Source organism: Phoca vitulina, unplaced genomic scaffold, assembly GCF_004348235.1.
Source record: "Phoca vitulina isolate PV1807 unplaced genomic scaffold, GSC_HSeal_1.0 scaffold9, whole genome shotgun sequence".
Lineage (NCBI taxonomy): Eukaryota > Metazoa > Chordata > Mammalia > Carnivora > Phocidae > Phoca > Phoca vitulina.
Genome location: NW_022589712.1, coordinates 58,684,913 through 58,709,293, shown reverse-complemented (window position 1 = coordinate 58,709,293; position 24,381 = coordinate 58,684,913). Strand labels below are relative to the sequence as shown.

General features: G+C 33.4%; 1 protein-coding gene across 1 annotated transcript in view; it reads right to left on the bottom strand.

The window, feature by feature from the left end:
- Nucleotides 1-24,381, bottom strand: part of ASCC3 (activating signal cointegrator 1 complex subunit 3) — a 366,263-nt gene that overhangs the window by 266,154 nt on the left and 75,728 nt on the right. Inside the window, exon 9 of the mRNA XM_032408161.1 lies at nt 327-527. Within this exon, the coding sequence (XP_032264052.1) occupies nt 327-527 (201 nt within the window). The remainder of the gene's footprint in view (nt 1-326; nt 528-24,381) is intronic.

Sequence of the window (24,381 nt, the reverse complement as noted above, 5' to 3'; positions counted from 1 at the left end):
TGATATCTGAAAAGTCCTTATCTTTCTTAGGTAGGTGTGCAGCTGTTTAAAGGACAATGAAATTTGTTTATACATCTTCATCACTTTCAACACTGGTTCTGCTTCAAAGCTAAATGTATTTTCACAGCGTTTCATAGGGGTAATAGGATTTTCATAACACAAATAGGGACTGCCTTACTAGTAATAGAGTAAATCAAGCAGCAATCTTTACATGACATCATGAGTAATATCCTTAAAATTTTCCAGATTTCATGTAACATGTACAACTACAAATGATTTTAATTTTACAATTTAAAAAGTTGTGGTCTGACTTGTTAATTTCCTACCTTAAATTCATTCTTTTTGATAACACCTTGTTGAAAATGCTGGCGTATTTCATGCAAAACTGTAAGCATTGCAATATTGGTCTTTCCAGCCCCAGTAGGGGCACAAATCAGCATGTTCTCATTGGTGTTGTAGGCAGTCTCAAACACAATCGACTGGATTCTATTGAGTCTCCTCATTCCTTTAAAAGCCAGCTGCCCAATCTAAAGAAAGAAAGAGAGAGAGAAAAAAAAATGACTCATTATAAATGATGATAATGTGAAGGACCCATATAAAATACTAAATGCAAACATTTACTTCTTTGATTAAAAAAAAAAAGACGACTAATTTGTTCAGTCTCTCAATATATCCAATATTTAAACCAAAATGTGCAGCTGAGAACTCACAACTACTATATGATTCTAATGCATTTGGGAGTTGCATACTCACTAAATTTGAAAAATATGATAATGACACTATATACCTGTATCTTTGTACACGATCTTAAGTACAAAACAATGATAAATTAATAACATAAGGAAATACAATGAAACACAGGTATCTTTTGAGTTTATATGATGATATTCTAGTTCAGTTAGACTGAAGATAACTAATGAAAGTCCAAACAAGAAATATGGATATAAATGAGTAGGAAATTCTGTTTCAATATGTTATGGATTTAAAAATATCTTTCTTAATAGCAGCCATAATAGTAGGAACAACAGCTGCAGATTATATTCATTCAGAATTTACACTGTGATATATATTAATTGTGAGCACTTTGATATATTTATTTAATTCTCAAAACAATTCCATGGTATAGGTACTTTTATTTATATATTTATTTATTTTTTAAAAGGTTTTATTTATTTATTTTGAGAGAGAGGGAGATGGAAGAAGAGAGAGCGTGAATGTGTGCACACATTGGGGTGGAGGAGGTGCAGAGGGAGAGGAAGAAAGAAGCAGACTCCTGGCTGAGCAGGGAGCCAGAATTGAAGCTTGATTTCACAACCCTGAGATTGTGACCTGAGCCGAAATCAAGAGTTGGACACTCAACTGACTGAGCCATCCAAGCCCCCCTAGGTACTTTTATTATGCCCTTTTAATAAAGAAGAAAATTGAGTGATTAAATAATTTTTCCTAAGGTCTTTCATATGAAAAATCTTTAGAAATGAAAACTACAATGTCTTAGAGTAAAGAAAAAACTGGATAGGATTAATGGCAGAAAACTGCAATGGCTAAATTAATGTCAGAAAAAATAAATTTCAAAGCCAAGAATATTACCAGGAATAAAGACAGTCATTTCATAATGACAAAGAGAATAATTAATCAGTAGGGCATAACAGTCCTAAATGCTTATATACCTATAACAGATCTTCAAAATGTATGAAGCAAAAACTGATAAGACATGCAAATGATTTCAACATCCCTCCCAACACTTGATAGAACAAGTAGGCATGAAAATCAATAAGGTTATAAGCAGACTTGAATAGCACTATCAACTAATTTGACCTGACTGACATTTATTCATCTAACAATAGTAGAATACAAATTCTCTTCAAGTGTTCGTAAAACATTTAAAAAATATACTATATTCTGGGCCATAAAACAAATTTCAATAAATTGAAAAGTAATTCATACAAAATATGTCATCTGATCACAAAGGAATGAAATTAGAAATCCTTAACAGAAATATCCTCAGGAAATATTCAAATATTTGAAATTAAGTAACACAGTTCCTAAATAACCCATGGATGAAAGAAGAAATTAATAGGTATTCTTAACCGAAGGAAAAAGAAAGCTCAACATATCAGAATTTGTGGATGCTGCTAAAGAAATACTTAGGGAGGAATATATAGCAGTAACCACTTATATGAAGAAGAAAAGTTTATTTTTTTAATTTATTTTTTTATTATGTTATATTAATCACCATACATTATATCATTAGTTTTTGATGTAGTGTTCCATGATTCATTGTTTGCGTATAACACCCAGCGCTCCATTCAGTACATGCCCTCTTTAATACCCATCACCAGGCTAACCCATCCCCCCACCCCCGTCCCCTCCAGAACCCTCGGTTTGTTTCTCAGAGGCTATAAGAGACTATGGACTCTAGAAGAACCATGAGAGACGATGGACTCTGAAAAACAAACTGAGGGTTCTAGAGGGGAGGGGGTTGGGAGGATGGGTTAGCCTGGTGATGGGTATTGAGGAGGGCACGTTCTGCATGGAGCACTGGGTGTTATGCACAAACAATGAATCATGGAACACTATATCTAAAACTAATGATGTAATGTATGGGGATTAACATAACAATAAAAAAATTAAATAAAAAAAAAAAGAGACTATGGACTCTGAAAGAAGAAAAGTTTTAAGTGGATAAGTTCATCTTCCAAAATAAATTAAAACCAGAGTAAGCAGAATAAAGTAAATAGTAAGGATTGAAGTGGATATCAATGAAATGGAAAACAGAAAAGCTCATTCTTTGAGAAAGTCAACAAAACTGATTAATCTCCAGCCAAGATTGATCAGGAATAAAAGAGAGAAGACAGAAATTACTGATGTCAAGAATGAGAATGGTAGCATCACTACAGATGGTACGGATATTTAAAAAATTGGTAAATATTAATAAACAACTTTATGCCAATAAATCTGACAATGCGGATGACATGAAAAGTTACTTAAGTTAGGCCAAGATGTCTTAAATATACCATAACCTATAAATGAACAAACTGATACACTGAACTTAAGCAAAATGAAAAAAACATAATCTTCAAGACATTGTTAAGAAAATGAAAGAAGCCAGCATGGAAGAAAATTTTTGCGAAGTATACATCTGATAAAGGACTTATATCCAGAATACATAAAGGATTCTCTGAACACAGCAGTAAGAAAACAAACAGTCCAATTTTTAAAATGGGCAAAAGATTTGAACAATCAATTCACCAAAGGAAATATCTGGATGGCAATAAGCATATAAAAAGATGCTCAACATCATTAGTTATTAGGAGAATGAAAGTTAAAATCACAATGAGATAACATTACATATCTATTAAAATGGCTAAAATTTTAAAAAGTGCCCACTGCAAGTGTTGGTGAGGATGTGGAGAAACTGGCGCTCATACCTACTGCTGGTAGGAAGATAAAAATAGTACAATCACTTTGGAAAACAATTTGGCAATTTTTTAAAAGGTAAACATACAATTAACGTATGATCTGGCCATATCACTTCTAGGTTTTATCCAAGAGAAAAAAAAAGTATATGTACATACAAAAACTTGTACACAAATGTTCATAGCAGCTTTATTTGTAATAGCCTTAAACCAGAAACAACTCAAATGTCCATCAGACGAATGAATAAAATGTGGCACATTTGGTTTTATTACTTTTTGCATTACCCTAGTACCTAACCAAATGCCATCAACATCATAGGCCTCTAAATAAATTTTTATTTACTGATAAATCAATTAAATAAATAAGGGAAAAAAATCTTTTAAAAGATGCATTTTACACATAGTATCCTCCAAAGAAACAGTAAACTGGATCTAACCAAAATATGTGACAGTTCAGAAACAACCGATACTCAACCTTGAATAAGAAACTTATTTATTTTGTTCTTAAAGGTTATAGTTCAAGGAAGAAGTGAACTAAAGCATTAGAATATACTGACAAAACCTAGTACATACTGACGTCTGTAACATTCTACTCAATTCAACAGTCATTACTGACCACTTATAAATACACTAAGGACTTAGGTCAGTATAAATATTCATTTTCTTAACAAAAGTTAGAGAGTATCTAAAATGATCCTCAAAATCTATTAGTTTGTGGCTTACAGGGGAAAAATTATTTTATTTTAGTTTTCTATAATAAAGATAGGACTCATGTGCTGAGGTATTTGAAGGGAGAGAGAGGCACTAAGAAGAATGCCATTTCAGGTGAAAGAAACAGAATATTAGAAAAACACCAGGGTCACCGGCGTGGTTCAGTCAGCTAAGCATCTGCGTTGGGCTCAGGTCATGATCCCAGGGTCCTGCTCAGCAGGGAGCCTGCTTTTCCCTCTCCCTCTGCCCCTCTCTCCCTGCTCGTGTTCTCTCTTGCCACCACTCCAATATCCCTCACAAAGCATGTTGCACATCATAAACTATGTAACAGCCATGGGGTTAAAAATAAAACAATTTATATGAATACCTTATTTAACATCTTTGAGTATCCATTAGATAATTAAATAATTTTAGATAATTAGGTATTTTTTTTCATTTAAAGGTCTTTACTTACTGCTTGCATGTGTATAAAACCATTTGCAGTAATCATTCTATAACAGATGACTTTGTGCCCTCTTAATAGCATATATTAAAGAAAATCTCACCTTTCATTCATGGCTGGGATCATCATCTGCTCACTTGGCAAATATTTATTGTGCTACATTTATTTATTGTTTAAATGGTCAAAAGGGTAGTTACACAATTTGTAATAAAAGTAGGAGAGAGAAAATACACATTCAGATTATTTCAAACACTGATATGAATTAACAGATTATTTCAAACATGGATATGAATTTTTAATACATAGTATAAATATGAACCAGACTAATGCCATTTTCGACAAATCTGTCACGATGAGGGTTCTGTGACCTGAAACTTCTAGAGCACAGCCCCCTTCCCCTCCCACTTCCTTTTCTTTTATTTAGCCACACCCTTAAGTACGCCCTTGGGACATAACATCCTTGATGTGCCCCCAGAGATATGACTACGATGCACATTTAAACATTTTCCTCTTGGATTGTCCCCACCCAGCACAGACTCCCAGTCTCTAGGGCTATAAAAGCAAGTCTTAAAGGAAATGGGGTTGTGGAGATCTACTCCTCTTGCAGGTGCCCAAGACACACTTCTATCTCTAAGTTCCCTTAATAAGCCGTTTCTTGTCAAGCTGGACTTGTCAGCCTTTATTTTCGGTCTCAGGGCTCCTACGGCCTTTGGAGATCGTTTCACATATACCTCCCTTTCAAGGAACAGTGTAAAACAGAGGAAGAGGGCATTAATAGTTAGGAAAAGGAGACAGGAGTCATGGAGAAACTGTAAGTCATGGTAAAGAGCTTGAATTTTTATTCGCAATACAAGAGGTCTCTGCATGATTTTAAGTAGTGGAATGACAAATATATTCTTTAAAGGTCTCCTTGGCTGCCATGTGAAGAGCAGATTGGGACACGGGAGACAACTATGCTAGTAGTACAGGTGAAGGATGATGCTGGTTTATATTACATGAGTGGAGGTGCAGCTAATGGGATTCGATAATGACTTAAACGTGAGAGAATGGGTTAAAAAAAAAAAGAGATAAATCAAAGACGACCTTTTTCCCTTAAGTGATGGGTGGCAGTTCTACTGATGCTATATAAGAAGACTAAGAGGATAGATTGAGAGAGGAAAAGAAAAATAACACTACATTTTAAGAACTACTATATGTCCAAATAGAAATTTCAAACAGGCAATTGCATCTGACTTTGGAGGTCAATGGAAAAGTAAAGGATTTTTTTTAAGAAACTCATTTTCAGGGGGTGCCTGGGTGGCTCAGCTGGTTAAGTGTCTGCCTTCGGCTCAGGTCATAATCCCAGAGTCCCTGGATCAAGCCCCAGGTCAGGCTCCCTGCTCAGCCTGCTTCTCTCTCTCCCTCTGCCCCTCCCCCCTACTTATGCGTTCTCTCTCTTAAATAAAATCTTTAAAAAAAAAACCCTCATTTTCAGAGAGTTACAGTGACTTTCCCAAGGTTACACATTAGTAGCAGACCTAAAATAAAATGTCACATTATACTTCAATAATAAAAATTTAAAAAGGAAATGTAAACCATATATGTAAATTTTATTTTCCAGCAGAAACATTAAAAAGTTTTTAAAAATTAAAAAAATTAATGATGTACTGTATGGTGACTAACATAATAAAAGAGAAACAAGAAAAAAAATTAATTTTATAAAAATTTTATTTAACCCAATGTATCTAAAATATTCCTTTTAATACATAATAAAAATTATTATTATTATTTTTTTTTTAAAGGTTTTATTTATTTGACAGAGAGAAAGACAGCCAGAGAGGGAACACAAGCAGGAGGAGTGGGAGAGGGAGAAGCGGGCTCCCCGCTCGGCAGAGAGCCCGATGCGGGGCTCGATCCCAGGACCCTGGGACCATGACCTGAGCCGAAGGCAGACGCTTAACGACTGAGCCACCCAGGCGCCCCAAAATTATTTTTCTTTTTACATAACAAGTCTGAGAAATAAGTGTTTTTTACACTTAAAGCACATCTCAATCCAGACCAGCCATATTTCTTTTTGTTTTAAAATTTAAAAAAATGAAATATAGTTGACATTTCATATTAGTTTCAGGTGTACAACATACTGATTTAATAATTCTATATATTACAACATGCTTACCATGATAGGTGTAGTCACCACTGTCACCATACAAAATTATTATAATCTTATTGACTATGTTCCCTATGTTGTACTTTTCATCCCTGTGATTTATTTATTTTATATAACTGGAAGTATGTACCTCTTAATCCCTTTCACCTATTTTACCTATCCTTCCACCCCTACCTCCCTCAAGACTGTTCAACGGAACATGTAGCTAGTGGCTACTGTATAAAACAGTGCAGCTCTAGAAAGCACCCAGCTAACTTATATAATGTTTTTGAAACTGACAAATATATTGTCATAACACAGCAGACTGAATTGTGGGAAAGGCTCTTAGGACAGCATACAAAATCTTTAACATGGTCTCAAAGGCCCTGCCATAATCTGAGGGTCATGGAATTCAGATGCACCATATCGAGGATGCTTTGGGGAATAAAAAGAACATTAGTTTAATCTGACCTCTTATTCTTAACAAAGTCATCCTTAGTAGGCAAAGAAACAAAAAAACAAGTAATCATTTGTTGCATGTGTTAAAGACTGTAATTAATGTTCTTTTCCAACACTGACTAAATCACTAATAATTATTTCTATATTCCAACCCAAATTCTACAACAGTTAGGTCTAAGCATGCACCATATACTAAACCGGTCCCAAATGAAGCCTTATTACTCACCTTTATTAAAGGTTGTCAAAAACTTCACCTGATCAAACAAAAATTACTTATAGAGTCTGCTTGAGATTCTCTCTCTCCCTCTGCCCCTCCCACTAGTGCTCTCTCTCTGAAAGATAAATAAATGTCTAAAAAAAATATCAGAGTACTAAGGGTTGGGAATTATGTTTTTCATATTCATCTTCCTAATATCTCCTATAGTACCTTGCACAAAGAAAATATTCAGTGATTTTTTTTTTCTGTACTTGCTTCAGCTGAGTCATTCTAATTAAACCAATTATCATCTGTGAGCTGCATTATTGATGGATTTTCATAAATTAAGCAATATTTAAAACACTCCATGTTAAGCACAATGACTAACTCCAGAACAGGAGCTGGGTATACATTATTCTGCTAACATTATTTAAGTTTGATAAATGTTTTCTATCAGATATCATAAATACTAGCCAAACTATTTTTTTTTTTTTTCTACATTCATTCACTGCAGCTTCCAGTGAAACTAGAAGCTACCTTGGACATCAGCCCCTGCTACATTTGCTCTGGGGAAAAAAAAAGGCAGTGTCGAAATATACTTTTTACATTTTTAAAATCTTCTTGATACTAAGATAGCATTAGAAACTCTAAAACTAATCAAATACTTAGTATGTCATAGAATTTCACACCTTAGGAAGAATACATAAAAATTATGGTCAGAAATATTTAATATTCTATTCTTTATCCTCAAGAAATCATTTATCCTCAAGATACTGCTTGACTGATTTATACCCAATCCAAGATAAATTTTTATACCTATATTTTTACATATTTATATCTTTTTATGTAGATATAGCAACATATGCTAATGTGCTATTATTTTAAAATATCATAACCTGTGAGTCCAAAGATAACAAAATATCATTTCTGAGAGACTTTCTAAAAATCAGTAAAAATTATGTTTATTTCTTTATTTTAGCTGCAAGAGAATTATAGGTAATTCTTAGGAGACTATATACCACATATAACAGAGTTGGTCAACTAAACTCCAGATCAGTGTATTTCACACAAGAGGTTACCCTCCACTAGTGGGCTATGAAATCAATTTAGTGGATTGTGATCAGCATCTTGAACGAATAGAAAAGGAAAAAAAAATAGTGCAGCATATCACATATGATAAGGGCATATACTGTTACATAAAATTTTTGTGTTTGGGTGATTGAATCAAAATGTGAAATTATAGTTTGAAACCCAGTGTTACAGATAAACACTTTCAAATGAACACAAATGCATTCTTTCAAAGTATGACTTACTTCATTTTGGGAACACAGCGATCTTTCTCTCACAAATATATATAATCTTGGGCTTAGCAATTCCACTTTTTAAAAAAAGCATACTTGCACACATGCAAAATTGTGCACTTGTAAGATCACTCATCACAAAATTATCTGTGGTACCAAAGGTCACTAATAGAGTACTAAAGTGAATAAATTATGGCATATCAATGCAATGGAATTGTAGGAGGCCATAAAAATCTCTATGCAGAAAAAAGAAAACCTCTATGTGGAATAAGAACATTCCCTATTCTGGAAATATCTGGTTATGTGAAAAAAGTAAGGTGCTGAACAGCATTTAATATGCTATTTTTTGTTCAAATTTGGTGGGAGGTGGGGAGAAGGGAATAAAAATCTATATTTATAATTGTTTTTGAAGATTCAAGATGAATACATAAAATCTAAACACGGTGGTTATTAAAGAAGTAGGGATCCGGGCAGATGAAGAACAGAGATAAAATAGGAGACTTTTCACTATTTAAAGGTTTCTAGTTTTTGAAACATGATAATAATACCTATGCAAAAAGAGACACAAAAAGAGATACAAGTGACTTCTTCTAAAAATGGGAAAATTAAAGAAGTATCTAATTAAATAGAGAAGCCTAAATGCGCTCTTAAGTATATCAAAAATATTTCATCTTCAAAAGTTCTCTGATTATTCCTACAATTTTACCCTCTAGAGACAAAAAGATAAACTGAGTTACTCTTACTCTTCTGAAGACCCTTCAAATTATTTTAAATCATGTATCCCTCCACTCATTCCCCTCCTTGACATTTTAGTTTCGATCTTAATACACCTAGCTACTCAAAGGCATCTCTGAAAAGTTAGGAATAGAAGAAACAGCAGGTTCTTCTTTTTCTTCTTACCTCCAATACCTGTTACATTACACCTGTGGCCTCACCCAAGATTCTATGGTTTCATCACAGGATCAGATATGTTATTAAATGCAAAACTTTAACTATATTCCTGCCATCATCTAAAATGTACTCTCCCATTCATTCAATGTATATTGAACACTAACTACCAAGTCTCAAGCTATGAGGACTTTTTCTCTGTCCTCAACAACTCATGGTGCAGCAGGTGAATCTGGACTACAAGGAGCCTGTTACTTGGTCCCCAACTATACATCTACTACTACACACCTCCATACACTAACCTTAAAAAAAAAAGAAAACCAAAACAGAGAAGACTTAACATGCTACTTTACTGAATATGCCAATCCCAAACTAGATGATCTGTGTCAAGATCAGTAAACCAACACGATATAACACAAATACCAAAATGTTAACTTCAATGATCTTGGATTATGAATACATAAGATAATATATTCCTTATTATTTAAGTTGGTAATTGTTCATTAATCCATTTAATAATAGTAATAGCTAGCATTTCTATTGAGCACAAAACATATTAGGCTTTGTTTAAATGCTTTAAGGGGATTACTTCATTTAACATCCAAAGAAACACCATAAGTCTTTTTACTGTCCTTATTTTATTTTACTTTTTTACATTTCTCCAAGTTTTTATTTAAATTCCCGTTAGTTAACATACAGTGTAATATTAGTTTCAGGTGCAAATTTAGTGATTTGTCACTTAAATACAACACCCAGTGCTCATCGCTACAAGTGCCCTCCTTATTTTAAAGATGGGGACACTGGGCAAAGAGGGTTTGAAGAATCTGCCCAAGGATAAATGGCCAGTAAGTAGCAAGCAGAGCAAAGATTGGAACTCAGGAATCTAATACCAAAGTCCAAATTTAAAAATCCAAGTTAAAAACTTATAAGGTTTACTGATTTCATTACTTTACACTTTTATATCTTATAATGATTTTTTAACAAAGTAACTTAATTTTATAAAAATAAAAATGCAAAGTCAAATAACATATTGATCATACCGATAACTGAATAAAGGCAAATAGAATAAGATTTTTTATTAAACTGAGTGTTTACAATTTTCAAAAAATCAATTATTCTTGGTAATGTTTATATCTTCATATGCATTATATACATCACTTGTAAATGATTAACAATAATAAATTTGCATATATTTAACCTAAAAATCCCACTTCCAAAAATTTATCCAAGTTAAACTAACTGAACAAAATGCCACGTAAATAAGCACAAAGACATTTGCTAAAACCACATTTACAAGAAAAAACAGAGACAAGTTGAATGTCCACAAATAATGGATTGGGATAAGTAATTCATATTACATTCTTCATGAATTACGGTAGTTAAACCGAATGAGGAAGATATTTGTGCTTATAAGAAACTGTATCCAAAGAAAAGAAAAAAAAAGCATGCCACAGAACAGTAACATAATTAAATATTTGTTAATATATAAAAATAATTATGGAAAGATATATATATATCAAACTGTTCAACTGGAGTTGGGATTATAAAAGAACTTTCATTTTCTGTTTTATAAATGTAAATATTACATTTTAGTTTTTTTTTTGTAGTGAACAGATTTTATACTCCTCCCCACAAAAATGCTTTTATTTAAATAAAATTTATCTTAACAATAAACAAAAGAGGAAGATGTACTCTATACTGTCTTAATGCATTAAAAATAAGATAATGTGTTTCTTTATAGATAGAAATATGCAATGTTTTTATGTTAATACAAATTAACTGATTAACCCTTTTTCATTATCTCATATAGAGTCCAACATCTTTACCAAACACCAAATTTCCAATTTGTACTCCCACCTGAAAGTGCACTGAACAATTCCTGAATTCTGCTAATTAAGAGAAAAGAAAGAGAGTCTATGGCCAGTTTCTCTTTACTGAAGAGTCATGCATTTTAATGTCTCATTATAATTCATTTTGAACCAGACAATCTGGGTAGAGGAAATTAAATCTTAACAACAAAAGGCCTCAGGAGAATAAATCTATTAAATCTTTGAAGGAAGTGAGATTGTAAGATTTTGTAAAAATCAGGTAAGTTATTACATATGACAAAAAGCCATTAGAAATCATAATGCATAATTCATAATCATTTCATATTATTTAACTGAATGCATTTACATCATTAAAATAGTAACTGGAAATACTTAATATGCCCTTAGTATCAATTCCTGAAAATTCTTTCATACTGAAAATGCTCCATCTAAGAAGCATAATAAAAAAAATAGAAAATAAACCCAACTAAATAGATGAGTTTTCTAAATATACTCCACTACATGATGACAAAATGATAAATAAGAAGCTATTAATGTCCTTGAAGAGGAAAAAAAAAAAAAGGACAGAATAACAAACAATAGCAATACCGAATTTAATGAGAACTTAAGGTATAATGGGAGTCAGAGAGGTGTACTAACCTCTTCTTGGAAGGGGACGTTAGCTTCCTTGTTCCTAAATTGGAGCTAAGACTTGAATACTAAGGAAAACTGAAGAAAAAGTTCTCAAGAGGGTATTTTAAGACAAACAAAATCCTGGCTGCACATAACAAGCTCTACGGATAAACTCTTGAGGTTGCACGTTTGGGTGTCTATCAGCACACTCTTAATAATTTAGCATGTCAGATGTCACTCTGAAGTGACACCAAAATGCTATGCCAACAGTCACAGTCCCAGTGCACAAGAGGACAGTAAAAGAGACCTCAGTTATGGGTTTGATTTGGCTAGGTTTGGTTTGCTTGTCATTAGAACTCATTACCATAATAAGACAGGGCTGATTTCACAAAACCAGTATTATAATTAAGTACACAAACTTCAGAGGCTTAAAGCAGAAGTAAAATTGAAGGACAAGAATCTGGTATTTTCTATTTAGTTAATATATTATTTTCACAAGGGAGATGAACTCATACTGACATGTACCTAAATATCCCTCCAGGATGTCAGTATAAGTGTTATAGCTTAAAAATACAAGACACCATTATTTATTTGGTATTGCAAACAGTCATTTTGGTCCAACTGTGGGACCTGCCTTTTAAAAAACAGCTGCACTTCTAATCACGGCAATAAAACAGAAGCACAACAGTCTCTGTCAAATTCTGTTGAATCCTACAAAGAAAAGGTCATTTTCAGATTCTTGGCTGATATTTATGGTAATAACTGGTTTCAGCTCTGAGTTTAACCTTTAAGTTACTTCCACTACCTTACTTGGTATCTTCAGAAAGGATATTTTGGCACTTACACAGTTAAGCTCACAAAATGTTAGAGATATTAAATTATGGGTAATTTCTTAATTTAAATTTTCTTACAGTACATATGACTTTAAACTTTCCAAAATTAATTAAATAAAGGATGCCACTTTAAACTTGCATCTTCTTAAACAAGAAAATTTCATCATTAATAGAATCCTCAGATGAATTGTTCTGAGTGATAAGAGATTGCTTCCACTTGCATTTAATCTCACAATACTGGAATAACTTAGTTTGATTTCAAGTCAAGAATTCATTTAATATAAATAATAATAACTTAGTAAAAGCATATATCATATAACAAAAGTGTTAATGACTTAGAGTGGTTAGTTTAATACACGTGCGTGTGTGTGTGTATTTCAATGCTTAAGAACATACTTGGTATTGACTTCCTGAAGATCAGAAATTTTAAAATACCGACTTAAATTGGTACCTTTTAAAATTTCTACCATTTTAAATACACAATGTAATATCATTAACTCATTTCTATAAAATGGAAGATCTGAGAATTTTTATTTGGGAAACAAGCAGTAAAGTGGACTTATAAATTACTTCCTTAAACTGAAATTTATACTATTTGTTTCCCCACATAAGATCTGAAGCTCACATAGAAGAGTTCCAAATATATTGAACACACCACTCAAAAGAGTAGGGAAAGGATCTGGTCGAAGACTGCTGGAGAGGAGCTCAGTTAAGGGTGTGCTGAGGAGGCCAGTGCTTGGAGAAGAGGCTCCTCATACTTGGGGTAGGGAGTGTGCATGCTTTTAAAAATGACATTTCCAAAACTCAACCCTTGAGGTTTTCATTCCATTGTCTAGGATGGAAATGGTAATTTGTACATTTCTTAATAGCACCCCAAGTGATTATCAAGCACAAGCAAGACTGAAAACTGTTAACCTTAACTTTCCCTACCCACCTCCAAACAGTGACTAAGTTTTCTTAGTCATCTGTTCTTTAATAATTTAACACAACCTACTCTGGAAAAAACAAACTACATTTTACTCAGAAAAACTTTTGTTTGAAACATGTATCAAGGTGAAGGCATACATTTAGTAAGGGGGTCCCTAAAAGAAAAATGTTTTGCTTGAACCTCTTGAATAGTCTGCAGAGATTTGAAAGGATAAGCAAAACATTTCAAGGAAGAAATCGTAACACTTACATAATAAAACATGATTACTATGTAGATTGCTTAAGAATACATTGAGGTTTCTTTATACAATGATTTCCTGTGATATAAATTACCCCAACTTATATAATTATTATTTTCATATAACTTTTTATCAACAATGTAACAGCTTATTAAGAATGTAAAAAGAGGGCACCTCGGTGGCTCAGTCAGTTAAGTGTCTGACTCTTGGTTTCAGCTCAGGTCATCATCTTGGGATCCTGAGATGGAGCCCACATCATCGGGCTCCCTGTTCAGCAGGGAGTCTTTTCCCTTCCCCACTCCCTCTACCCCTCCCCACACTTCTGCACACACACACACACACACACACACACACACTCTCTCTCTCTCTCTAAATAAATAAATCATTTTTAAAAAGAAAAATGTAAAAAGCAAGGTAGCCTATGTTTAGTCACTGATATTTGCACCATTGGATGAAATTTAAACTTGTCCTCTCTAAACTTGCTTGCAGGGTTTACACGAGGGAATTAAGTTTAGAAAAATGCAATATAAGGTACCTAATAAAATGCAGAGTATTAAGTAGAGAAATATTAAGTCACTTTGCTTTATTTTTATTAATTTAAAACTGTCTTCTACACTACTTCAACACTCATCTTTGAGGAATTTTGAAAAGTTATTTATACCAAAATAATTCTACCTATCAATATCTCTTAATAGAAAGATTCAAAGTGTACCCTTTCCAGATTAAACAGCAAAACTCAGCTATCAATGTGAGAACAGTTTATATAACTATTACACAGGCTGGGAATTTACTGATCATCTAAAATGTATGACAGACACTGCTACACATTTTCTGTGTGTTGACTCATATAACCTTCAAAATAGTCTGATGAGATAACTGAAATTTAGAGGTGCTACATAATCTGATCCACATCACAAAATCTGCCAATGGGGAAGGGTGGAATTTAACCTCAGTTCTACTTGCCTAACTGGATAAATTTCATTTAAAGGCAGGATCATAATTCTGAACTGCTTTGTGCCCATCATACCTCCTAGCACAATGCCTTGCATCAATCAGGAGCTCAAGAAATGATTATTGATGACTGATAACCAGTCCATGTATATTTCCAGAGAAAAATAATGAAAATCTATAAATAGCAACACAATAATATCAAATGTTTGTTTATTATAATAGGTCTGTGTAACCACAATACATAGATAGATATATTGGAAGATACGGACTAAGTCTATTTCTAAAGCAATTTGAAATTTTCACATTACAAGTTAAATTCATCTACTTTTCAGATTTCAGAATTCATTTGAGTTCTAAAATTACCATTCTGGGACAGCACAATATGTTTTAGGCTTTTAATCTCTCTTCTAATTTCTTGCCATAAAATCAATAAAGTGTATGTTGTAAAGAAAATTCTTTTGTTAGATTACTCCTAGCTAGAGGCACAGATGTTAGTAACTCTCTCTAGTTTAGCAGGTTTTTTTTTCAAGCAGCTGATGCCCTTTTCCTAGTTAGCAGTTTGCAAGTGTTCCCAGTAGACTTTATGATACTACAATCCTGAAGAAGTTCAGAGCACACAGACAAAATTAATTCTTCTTTATAAGGAAAAATATAGATAGAATTTCCCTTCAAATGAGACCTAGCTGTTTTATATATTTGAACTACAGAGCACTTTCATAACAAGTAAACATTCCTTTTTAATCATATAATTTAAATAACTGCTGGGAGTCACAAATAAATAAAAATATCTTATTTATAACTTTATAAGAAAGCTATCTAATATATCACATTTTTACACATTGAACTTTTACTGACCTCCAAAACAGAAGATAATATAGTCCATCAAAAGCATGCTTTTCACACAGAGCAGACAGAATACTTCAAAATCCCTAATTACTTTTGGAAAGTAAGCTGAGAAATTTTTAAGATTTTTCCTTACAGTTTTCCATAGTAATACTTCACTTAATACTCTAATCATAAAATAGTGACCTGACAGTGACCAAGTTTTTAAAACAGAAATACCATTTTAAGGTTTCTACAGAAAAAGTAGTATGGACAAGACATAATCTCTACTATTTTATAACAGGTCCACACAACGTTTTCATCACCAAAATCAAGAAATGTTCCTTTCTCTGTACATCCCACACCAGCTCTATTACAAAAACATATTGTTAAGTTCATTGTCACTGTTCAGATAAAGATCAACTTTCCCTGAACACAGCAGTCAAGAAACAACTCAAGCCTCATGCTCTCCAAGAAATTGTCATTAGCAGCCACAGCCTGCTGGTAATCCCTCTGCCTTATATATGATTGATTAAATCTGCACTACTGATTTTGTACTTAGTGCATTGTACAGTATATTGTTTGTAAATACTCAGCACAGGTGTCTTTTTTTTATGTCCCCAGCTATGTTGCAAGCTCACTGAAGACAGGGGAAACACACCTATTTCTTTTTTCATTTTTAACAATGTCTGTCAAGTTATAGGTACATGAAAAATGTAAAATCCCTTTTCTTTCCTTACTTCTTTTGGCCGCCGACGTTAAACAAATTATAGAATAAGAAAATGAACAAGAAGTTACAAAAAAAGCTTTATTTAGAAACATGATAAAATTGGAAATCCCAAGGGCAAAGGGAAGCTCTTATAAGCAACCAGAGAGAAAGCGTACCTCAAAAAAAAAATCACAATGAGACTGACTGCAGACCTCTCAAAAGCAAAAATGAAAAGCAGATGATGTTATAATGACATCTTTAATGTTTTAAGATAGGATGCGATAGAGTAATATCTTTAGTGTGCTAAGAGAAAATAACTATGAACTTAGAATTCTATTACCAGCAAAAATATCGTTCAAGAACAAGGTAAAATAAAGGCATTTTAGATTAACAGAAATTAAGAGATTTTTGTCAGTACTAGATTCTCTCTCACTCAAGAAAATTCAGGCAAGGAAAAGTCACAGAACATGAACACACTGATGGAATTAAAAAACAATGAGCAAAATTTATAGGTAAAACCAAATAATTACTGACTGTAAAACAGTAATAACAGTAATAATAAATCTGACATAAAATTTAAAACAAGATAGACTAAAATATGTGACAACAATATCAAAGAAGCTTGGGAAGGGAGTGATTAGAAATTAGAAGTTTTAACAACCTTATTTTGTAGTATTTTTAGATTTCATTCAATGCTTAGAAGAGAAAAAACAGAGACCAAGTTTTCAGGTATCTAACTCCGGAGGGTATAAAGTTCTTAGATGGCTCCGTTCTACTGTGGTTTCTCAATGTTGGCATTACTGATATTTTGGTAACTCTTTGTTCTGAGAGGCTGTCACGTGCACTGTGGACTGTTTAGCAGCATCTCGACTTCTGTTTACTAGATGACAGTAGCACCCTCCTAGGTGTGACAACCAAAAGTGTTTTCAGATATTGCCAAACGTTTTTTTAGGAAGGATGGGGGCAGGGGAGCTGCCCAGTGAAAACCACTATTGTAGGTAAAGAATGGGAAAAGACGGGGTGGAATCAACTTCTTTTTCTTTTCTCATTTTAGTTAAGACCTTACTTCAGAGTACAGATCTCAGTTTTCTGATAATTTATAATTCTGAAAATAGGATTATTTCCTTTCTTTGATAACGACTTATTTGGGAATGCAATGAACTACCAGCCTCCCTCAGAGAGAAGGGGGAAAACACACCTTCTTTTAACTTGTTATAATTCCCAATTTCCAGAGCTATCTGCTGCTTTTGGTTCAAAAAGAAAAATAAAATCCATAAATACACACTGAAGATTCTGGTAAAACACAGGGATTTTGTGAGTTTTGATGGAATAATAATTCTCAACTGCATCAGTTTCATGTCCTACACTTCATTCCCTTAGAGTGGAGTTTCTCCATTTGGGAGAGATATTTTTATTGTAAAAAAAAAAAATAATAATAATCAGAAGCGGAGAGTTGATAGCTCCAGAGATTTCCAAAGAGTCTCCTTTAAGTCTCTGGTGAGTGCTGACTAGCACAAGCATATGAGAAAAGCGCCCAAGGTAGGGGAAAGAACCACTTAAATGGATTAGAGGAAATAAACTCAAACCTCGCCCTATAGGGTTTGGAACAGCTCCTGTTTTTACCAACCATAGTGAAAAACCTATTTTACTGGGAATTACGCAGAGTACTCTCCTCAGAAGAGCTGTGTCTCAGTAGTGAGGCAAAATTAGCCTTTAAATGCTGAGCTGGCCCACCTAAGAAATTTTAGAAGCAAGACCTGAAAAGGTCAAACTGACCCAAAGTAACTTAACTATATTCCAGGAAAAAACTCAAAGATGTTTATAAGAATACAAAAATATCTGGTACCCAACAAGATACAATCACAATATCTGATTTTCATAAAATATGACCGTGCATGCTAAAAAGCAGGAAAAAAAAATTATAATAAGAATATAAACTGATCTGATCAACTAAAATAAATCAAGAAATAACACAAATAACAGACCCTTCAAGAAACTAGAGCAAAGGTCAGCAAATTATGGCCTATGGGCCAAATCTAGCCAGACATCTGTCTTTGTTTTATTTTGGTTTGGTTTGGTTTTTATGGCCTATAAGCTAAGAATGGTCATTACATTTTGAACAGGTATTTTAATAAAAAAGAAAACAATAATGACTGTTGAACAGAGACCTTATGTGGTCCACTAAGCCTAAAATAAGTACTATCTGCCCCTTTACAGAAAAGAGTTTTCTGACCCCAACCTATAGAAATGCCTGTGCAAGTGGAGGCATAGAAGATTTCAAAATAATAAAAAAAAAAAAAAATCATACTTTTAGAGATAAAACTGCAATGCTAGATGAAAAATACACCGAATGGTATAAACAGTATCTTAGACACTGAAGAAAAAAGATCAGCGAATTTTAAGACAAGGCAATAGAAACCACCCAAAATGAAGCATGAAGAGAGAAAAATATCAAAAAACAAAAGTTAATAGAACATCAGTAAGCTGTGTGACAATTTCAGGAACCTTAATATATCTGTGATAAGACTTCCTGAAAGGGAGGAAGGGGTAGAAAATTTGAAAAAATAATGGCTGGAAATTTCCCACATTTGTTGAAAAGCAGAAACCCACAGATCCAAAATACTTAACCAATAGCATGCACAAAATACCTGAAAAAAACTGCACCAAAGCAGGTGGCAGGCAGAATTCTAAGCTGGCTCTCAAGACTTCCTCCTCAATCCCTGCCATACTCCACAGTGTACTCCTTGCATAAACCTCAGATCTATGAATATGATGGATGTTACTTCCGTGATTCCATTATGCTATATGCAACAGCTGACCTTTAGAAAGGAAGATTATCTGGGTGAATCTGACCTAATCACATGAATCTTTTAAAGTCAGAGAGTTTTTTCGCCATCAGAAGAGGCCAGAGATTTAGAGCACACAGGAAATTTGATACTCCCTTGTTGGCTGTGAAGATGGAGTGGGCCATACGCCAAGGAATGTGGGTAGTGTTTAGGAGCCAAGAACAATAGACAGCAAAGAATCAGGAACCTCAGTTCTACAACTCTAAGGACGTGGATTTGGCCAACAATCTGAATGAGCTTGTTAAGGGAATGCTTCCCCAGAGTTTCCAGATATGAGATCAGCCTGGGCAAAACAATGGTTTCACTGTTATGAAACAGTGAATAGAGAACCCCAGTCAAGCCCACCCAAATCAGACTTCCAGAACTCTGAGATAATAAATGGATGTTTTAAGTCACTAAATTTTTGGTAATTTCTTATACAATGACAGAAAGCTAATATAAAGTCACATCATAATCAAATTGCCTAAAACGAATGACAAAGAGAAATCTTAAAAACCAACAGAAAAAAAGCATATTACATAGACAGGAAGATTAAGAATAAAAGCATAATAAAAGCATACTCATTATTAGAAACAATGAAAGCAATATAATACAGCTACATCTATAAGGACTGGCAAAAAAAAAAAAAAACTGTGAGCCTGGAATTCTATATCAAATGAAATATCTGTCAAGAACAAAAACAAAATGAAGACTTTTTTTCAGACATACAAAGTTGAAAGAATTCATCACTATAAGAAATGAATACCAGATGGAAATCTGGGTCTACATAAAGGCATAAAGGGTAACCTGATAGGTACACAAGTATAAAAAATGTGTTATTATTAGATATCTTAATATCTTTTTTTAAAGATTTATTTAGTTGAGAGAGAAAGAGCGCACATGAGCAGGAGGGGCAGAGAGAGAGAGACCCTCAAGTAGACTCCGTGCTGAGTGCAGAGCCCAACGTGGCGCCTGATCTCATGACCCTCGGATCACAACCTGGGCTGAAACCAACATTCCATGCTTAACCAACTGCACAACCCAGGTGCCCAAAGATATCATAATATCTTAAAAAGACTGTTAAAACAAAAAGAATAACAATGTATTGTAGGGATTATAAGGATATAGAAGTAGTCTACACCTGCATGTTTGTTCATTTGTTTGTTTTGATGGTATTATGTGCTAAGAATCTAGCAAACAAATATCAGAATCAGGATTCTCATGGCTCCAATCTCCAGGTGAAGCTAGGCATTTATCAAGAGAAAAAGAATTTGATAAAATGGTTAAAAATTTAATTTGTGCTACATCATTTCTTTCCCCATGAAATTTATGAAATCTTTACTAAGATCCCTATCAGTGTAAACAAGATTGTAAACTCACTTTGCAACTTTCAACTTTATATTTTGTTATGATTTCTTGTTACCACCTCTTAAAAAGGCAGTGAGTGATTCAAGGCCATGGTTCTGATGAAACTGATAATATGCTTGACAGTGTAATAACCACCTTGCGGGATGCTTCAGAAAAGGCTTTTTATTTGGGGGCATGTCCAGGTTTTAGCAACATTTCACCCATTTCAAATTGGTCTCATGACAAAGATCCACACTCTGAAGTATTTTTCTGGATGCTTCTTTAGTTTTCTTGTCCTTATAATTTGATCAAATCAAACTGTGGCAATAAACTCTTTGGTTTTAGGATCCCCACCTCAGGTTCAGAAAACAAAGTAAAACAGGAAAAGGAGTACTTTTACATTTATTCTATTTCACTTTTTCAAAATGTCTCTCTTGAATAACCACAGATGTCAATAATTATAATGACTGGTTTCTTTAGTTTCTATCAAATAATTAGAAACTACTCTAGATGTCTTAATAGAGTGACTGTAAGTTTAGTTCTTCTTAATCTTGTAGGAAAGTATCCAATACTACTCCCACATATGTTTGGAATGAAAGAATAGCCAAATAGCATAAATGAACAGAGAAGTAATTTATTTACTAAATATAATTTCCAAAGTAACAATAAGTCTTTTTGTTTTATCCACACTCTGACCTCAGTGTTTTCATCATTACGTCTTTCATTTTTAAGTTAACATTTTAGCTAAAATGTATTAAGTACCTAACAGTACTTGAAATTTTTTATATATGAATAAATTTAATCTTCACAATTAAACTATGAGGAAGGTACTATTATTCCAATTTTACAAATGAAACACTGGATCCCACAGAGGACAGTAACCTGCCCAAAGTCTCATAGCTAGAAAGTTGGGGATTCAAGTCAAACTAGGCCAGCCTGGATTCAGAGGCCCTGTTCTGAATCAACATGGTTTTCTCCTCCTAGATTTAACATGTACAAACCTTTCCTTTTCTTCTATTCCTCACCTTGGTAAATGACACTATCACTCACCCATGATGATCTGGACATCATTCTAGATTCAAACAAAAACTTAGATCATTCTAGATTCAAACGAAAACTTAGATGTCATTCTAAAGTCTTCTCTCTGCTTCATCCCCTACCATTTAATCAGTTACTAGATCTTATATACGCTAGTACCTAAATTATTCTCTATTATCCCATTTTTCAGATAGGCTGCCACTTTCTTAATTTAGGTGCTTAGCATTTCTCTCCTGAACTACTCTAGCAGCTCTATTGTCAACCTTAAACTTTGCATTGCAACCAGGACAAAATTATCTGATGTGACATTCAGTCAGGAGAAGATTTTATCTATGGTTCCATAGGACTGTTAGGAATGGCATGCAATTATGAACTCAGTGAGAAGATAAAGATACCATCTTCAGGAGTACTTTTCATGATACATAAAGATCCTACCTTGTATAAAAAAGATCTAAGCGAACAAAAGCATCCACTAAACAACATTCTGTTAACACCTATATTTTTTCCTAAGGTCTAAATTACTATTCATGCTAATGAAATCTGGTGGGATCATTATCTAAAGTGACAGGACATCAAATGGTTTAATTATGTACTTATAATGATATATTGTATTTGAATGTATTATTCTCCAATATTATTACTGCTTATAGAAACGCAAATTAAAACCACAATGGGAAATCTCTATGCTCAGTCCGAATGGTTAAAATAAAAATATAAATACAAATAGAATGTAAAAATATAAATTAAAATGGCTGAAATAAAAAGAAAAAATAGTGATAACACTAAATGCTGGCAAGTATGAGGAGAAATTGTCATACTGGATTGCTGGTGGGAATATAAAATGTTACTCCAGAAAACAGTGTGGTACTTTTTAAAAAAACTAAACATGCAGCTACAATATGACCTAATAATAGCATGCTCAGGCATTTACTCCAAAGAAATGAAAACTTATCTTCATACAAAACCCTGCAGACCAACGTCTAGAGCAGCTTTATCTATATTATGGATGGAATTATGTTCCCCCAACATTCATAAATTAAAGCCCTAACTCCCAATGTGACAGTATTTGGAAATACAGCCTTTAGGAAAGTTACAAGGTTAAATGAGGTCATCTGAGTGAGGTACTTTTTTTTTTTTTTTAAAGATTTATTTATTTATTTAACAGAGAGAGAGAGCGAGAGAGGGAACACAAGCAGGGGGAGTGTGAGAGGGAGAATCACTTACAGTGCTTCAAAAATCATCTTTAAAATATAAGTATCTGGGCCCATATCTCAAGAGATTAATAGGGGAGAAGGCACTTGGATTTTGAAAAAAATCTACAGATATTCCGATGCACAGGATGAAAGCCACTAATATAAAATTACAATTTTAGTCTAATATATAAACTTACTATAGAAAATAACTTAAAACTTTAATAATAAGAAATTGGTTCAAAAGTAATAAAGGGATAAAATGGAATACCATATGGTGGTTAGAGATGATGCTACAGATATGACTGTTGATATGGAAAGATGTATGTAGATATTTATACAAATACACAAAAAATAATGTGCGATATAATGCCATTTTATAAAACAAAATACATATGCACACATATGTGTAGAATAGAGTTCATTTTGGTCAGCTGTGGTTATTCTTTATGCTGCTTTATGCTGCTCTTTTTGCTTGCCTCCATTATTTGATATTTCTAAATGATTACATATGATATATATAAAAATATATATATTTATATATAAAGGAACTTCATTTTGGTGACAGAAAAGGTTAACTTTATTTTTTTAAAGATGTATTTATTTATTTGAGAGAGAGAAAGAGAAAGAGAAAGAGAGGGAGAATGAGCAGAGGGGAGGGGCAGAGAGAGAGGGAGATGCAGACTCCCTGCTGAGCAGGGAGCCCTGATGCAGGACCCCATCCCAGGACCATGGGATCATGAAGAAAAGGTTAATTTCAAGTAATATGTATACTTTAAGAATTTTGTTTTCAATTTAGTACATGCTTATGTATTTCTTTGACTTATCTGTGAGTTTAATATCCAGATGACTAGATCCTGTGGTACACAGAAAATAAACAACCTAGTTTGCCGACAAGTGCCAAAATAACGTGCTGGATTATATACTTTAAGCCTCCACAATCAACTGATTTGACTGAAACTGTTTGACAACCATTAAACGATGTATGTTTGATTGAAACTGTGTTAAGTCTAAGTCTAAGGCTGATGAAATACTGATCAGAGGTTCTTACTCATTATCAACACTGTCTTTATGAAATACTCTACATTATCACTCTTACTGTCTACATGAAAATTCTACAGGTATCTTACATCTTTGCCATATTTCTTCAAATAAAGGGCATATTTTAGGTATATATGGATGCATTTGGTGCAGTGAGTATTTAGGAGTTGATAAAAAGAAAAACTATGGGGGTGGTTAACTGTCCTCTCTTATAAAAAGGGGTAAGATGATATGCCTTCCTACATCCCCCATGTTTGCTCTGATTAGAGACTTAAGAAGTTTGCTTCAATATTCCAATTCTTTTCCTACGTCCGCCTCCACCCCCATGCACTCCAAAACCATGAATTCTGACTCTCCCTCCAATGTAGATCACCAAGAACTTCAATTTGACCTCAATTACATTTCAAGGATTTGACTAAGCAAATTATATGCAAAACTAAATTCTGACAAATATGTACCCTAATTAAGATGTTTCCAAAT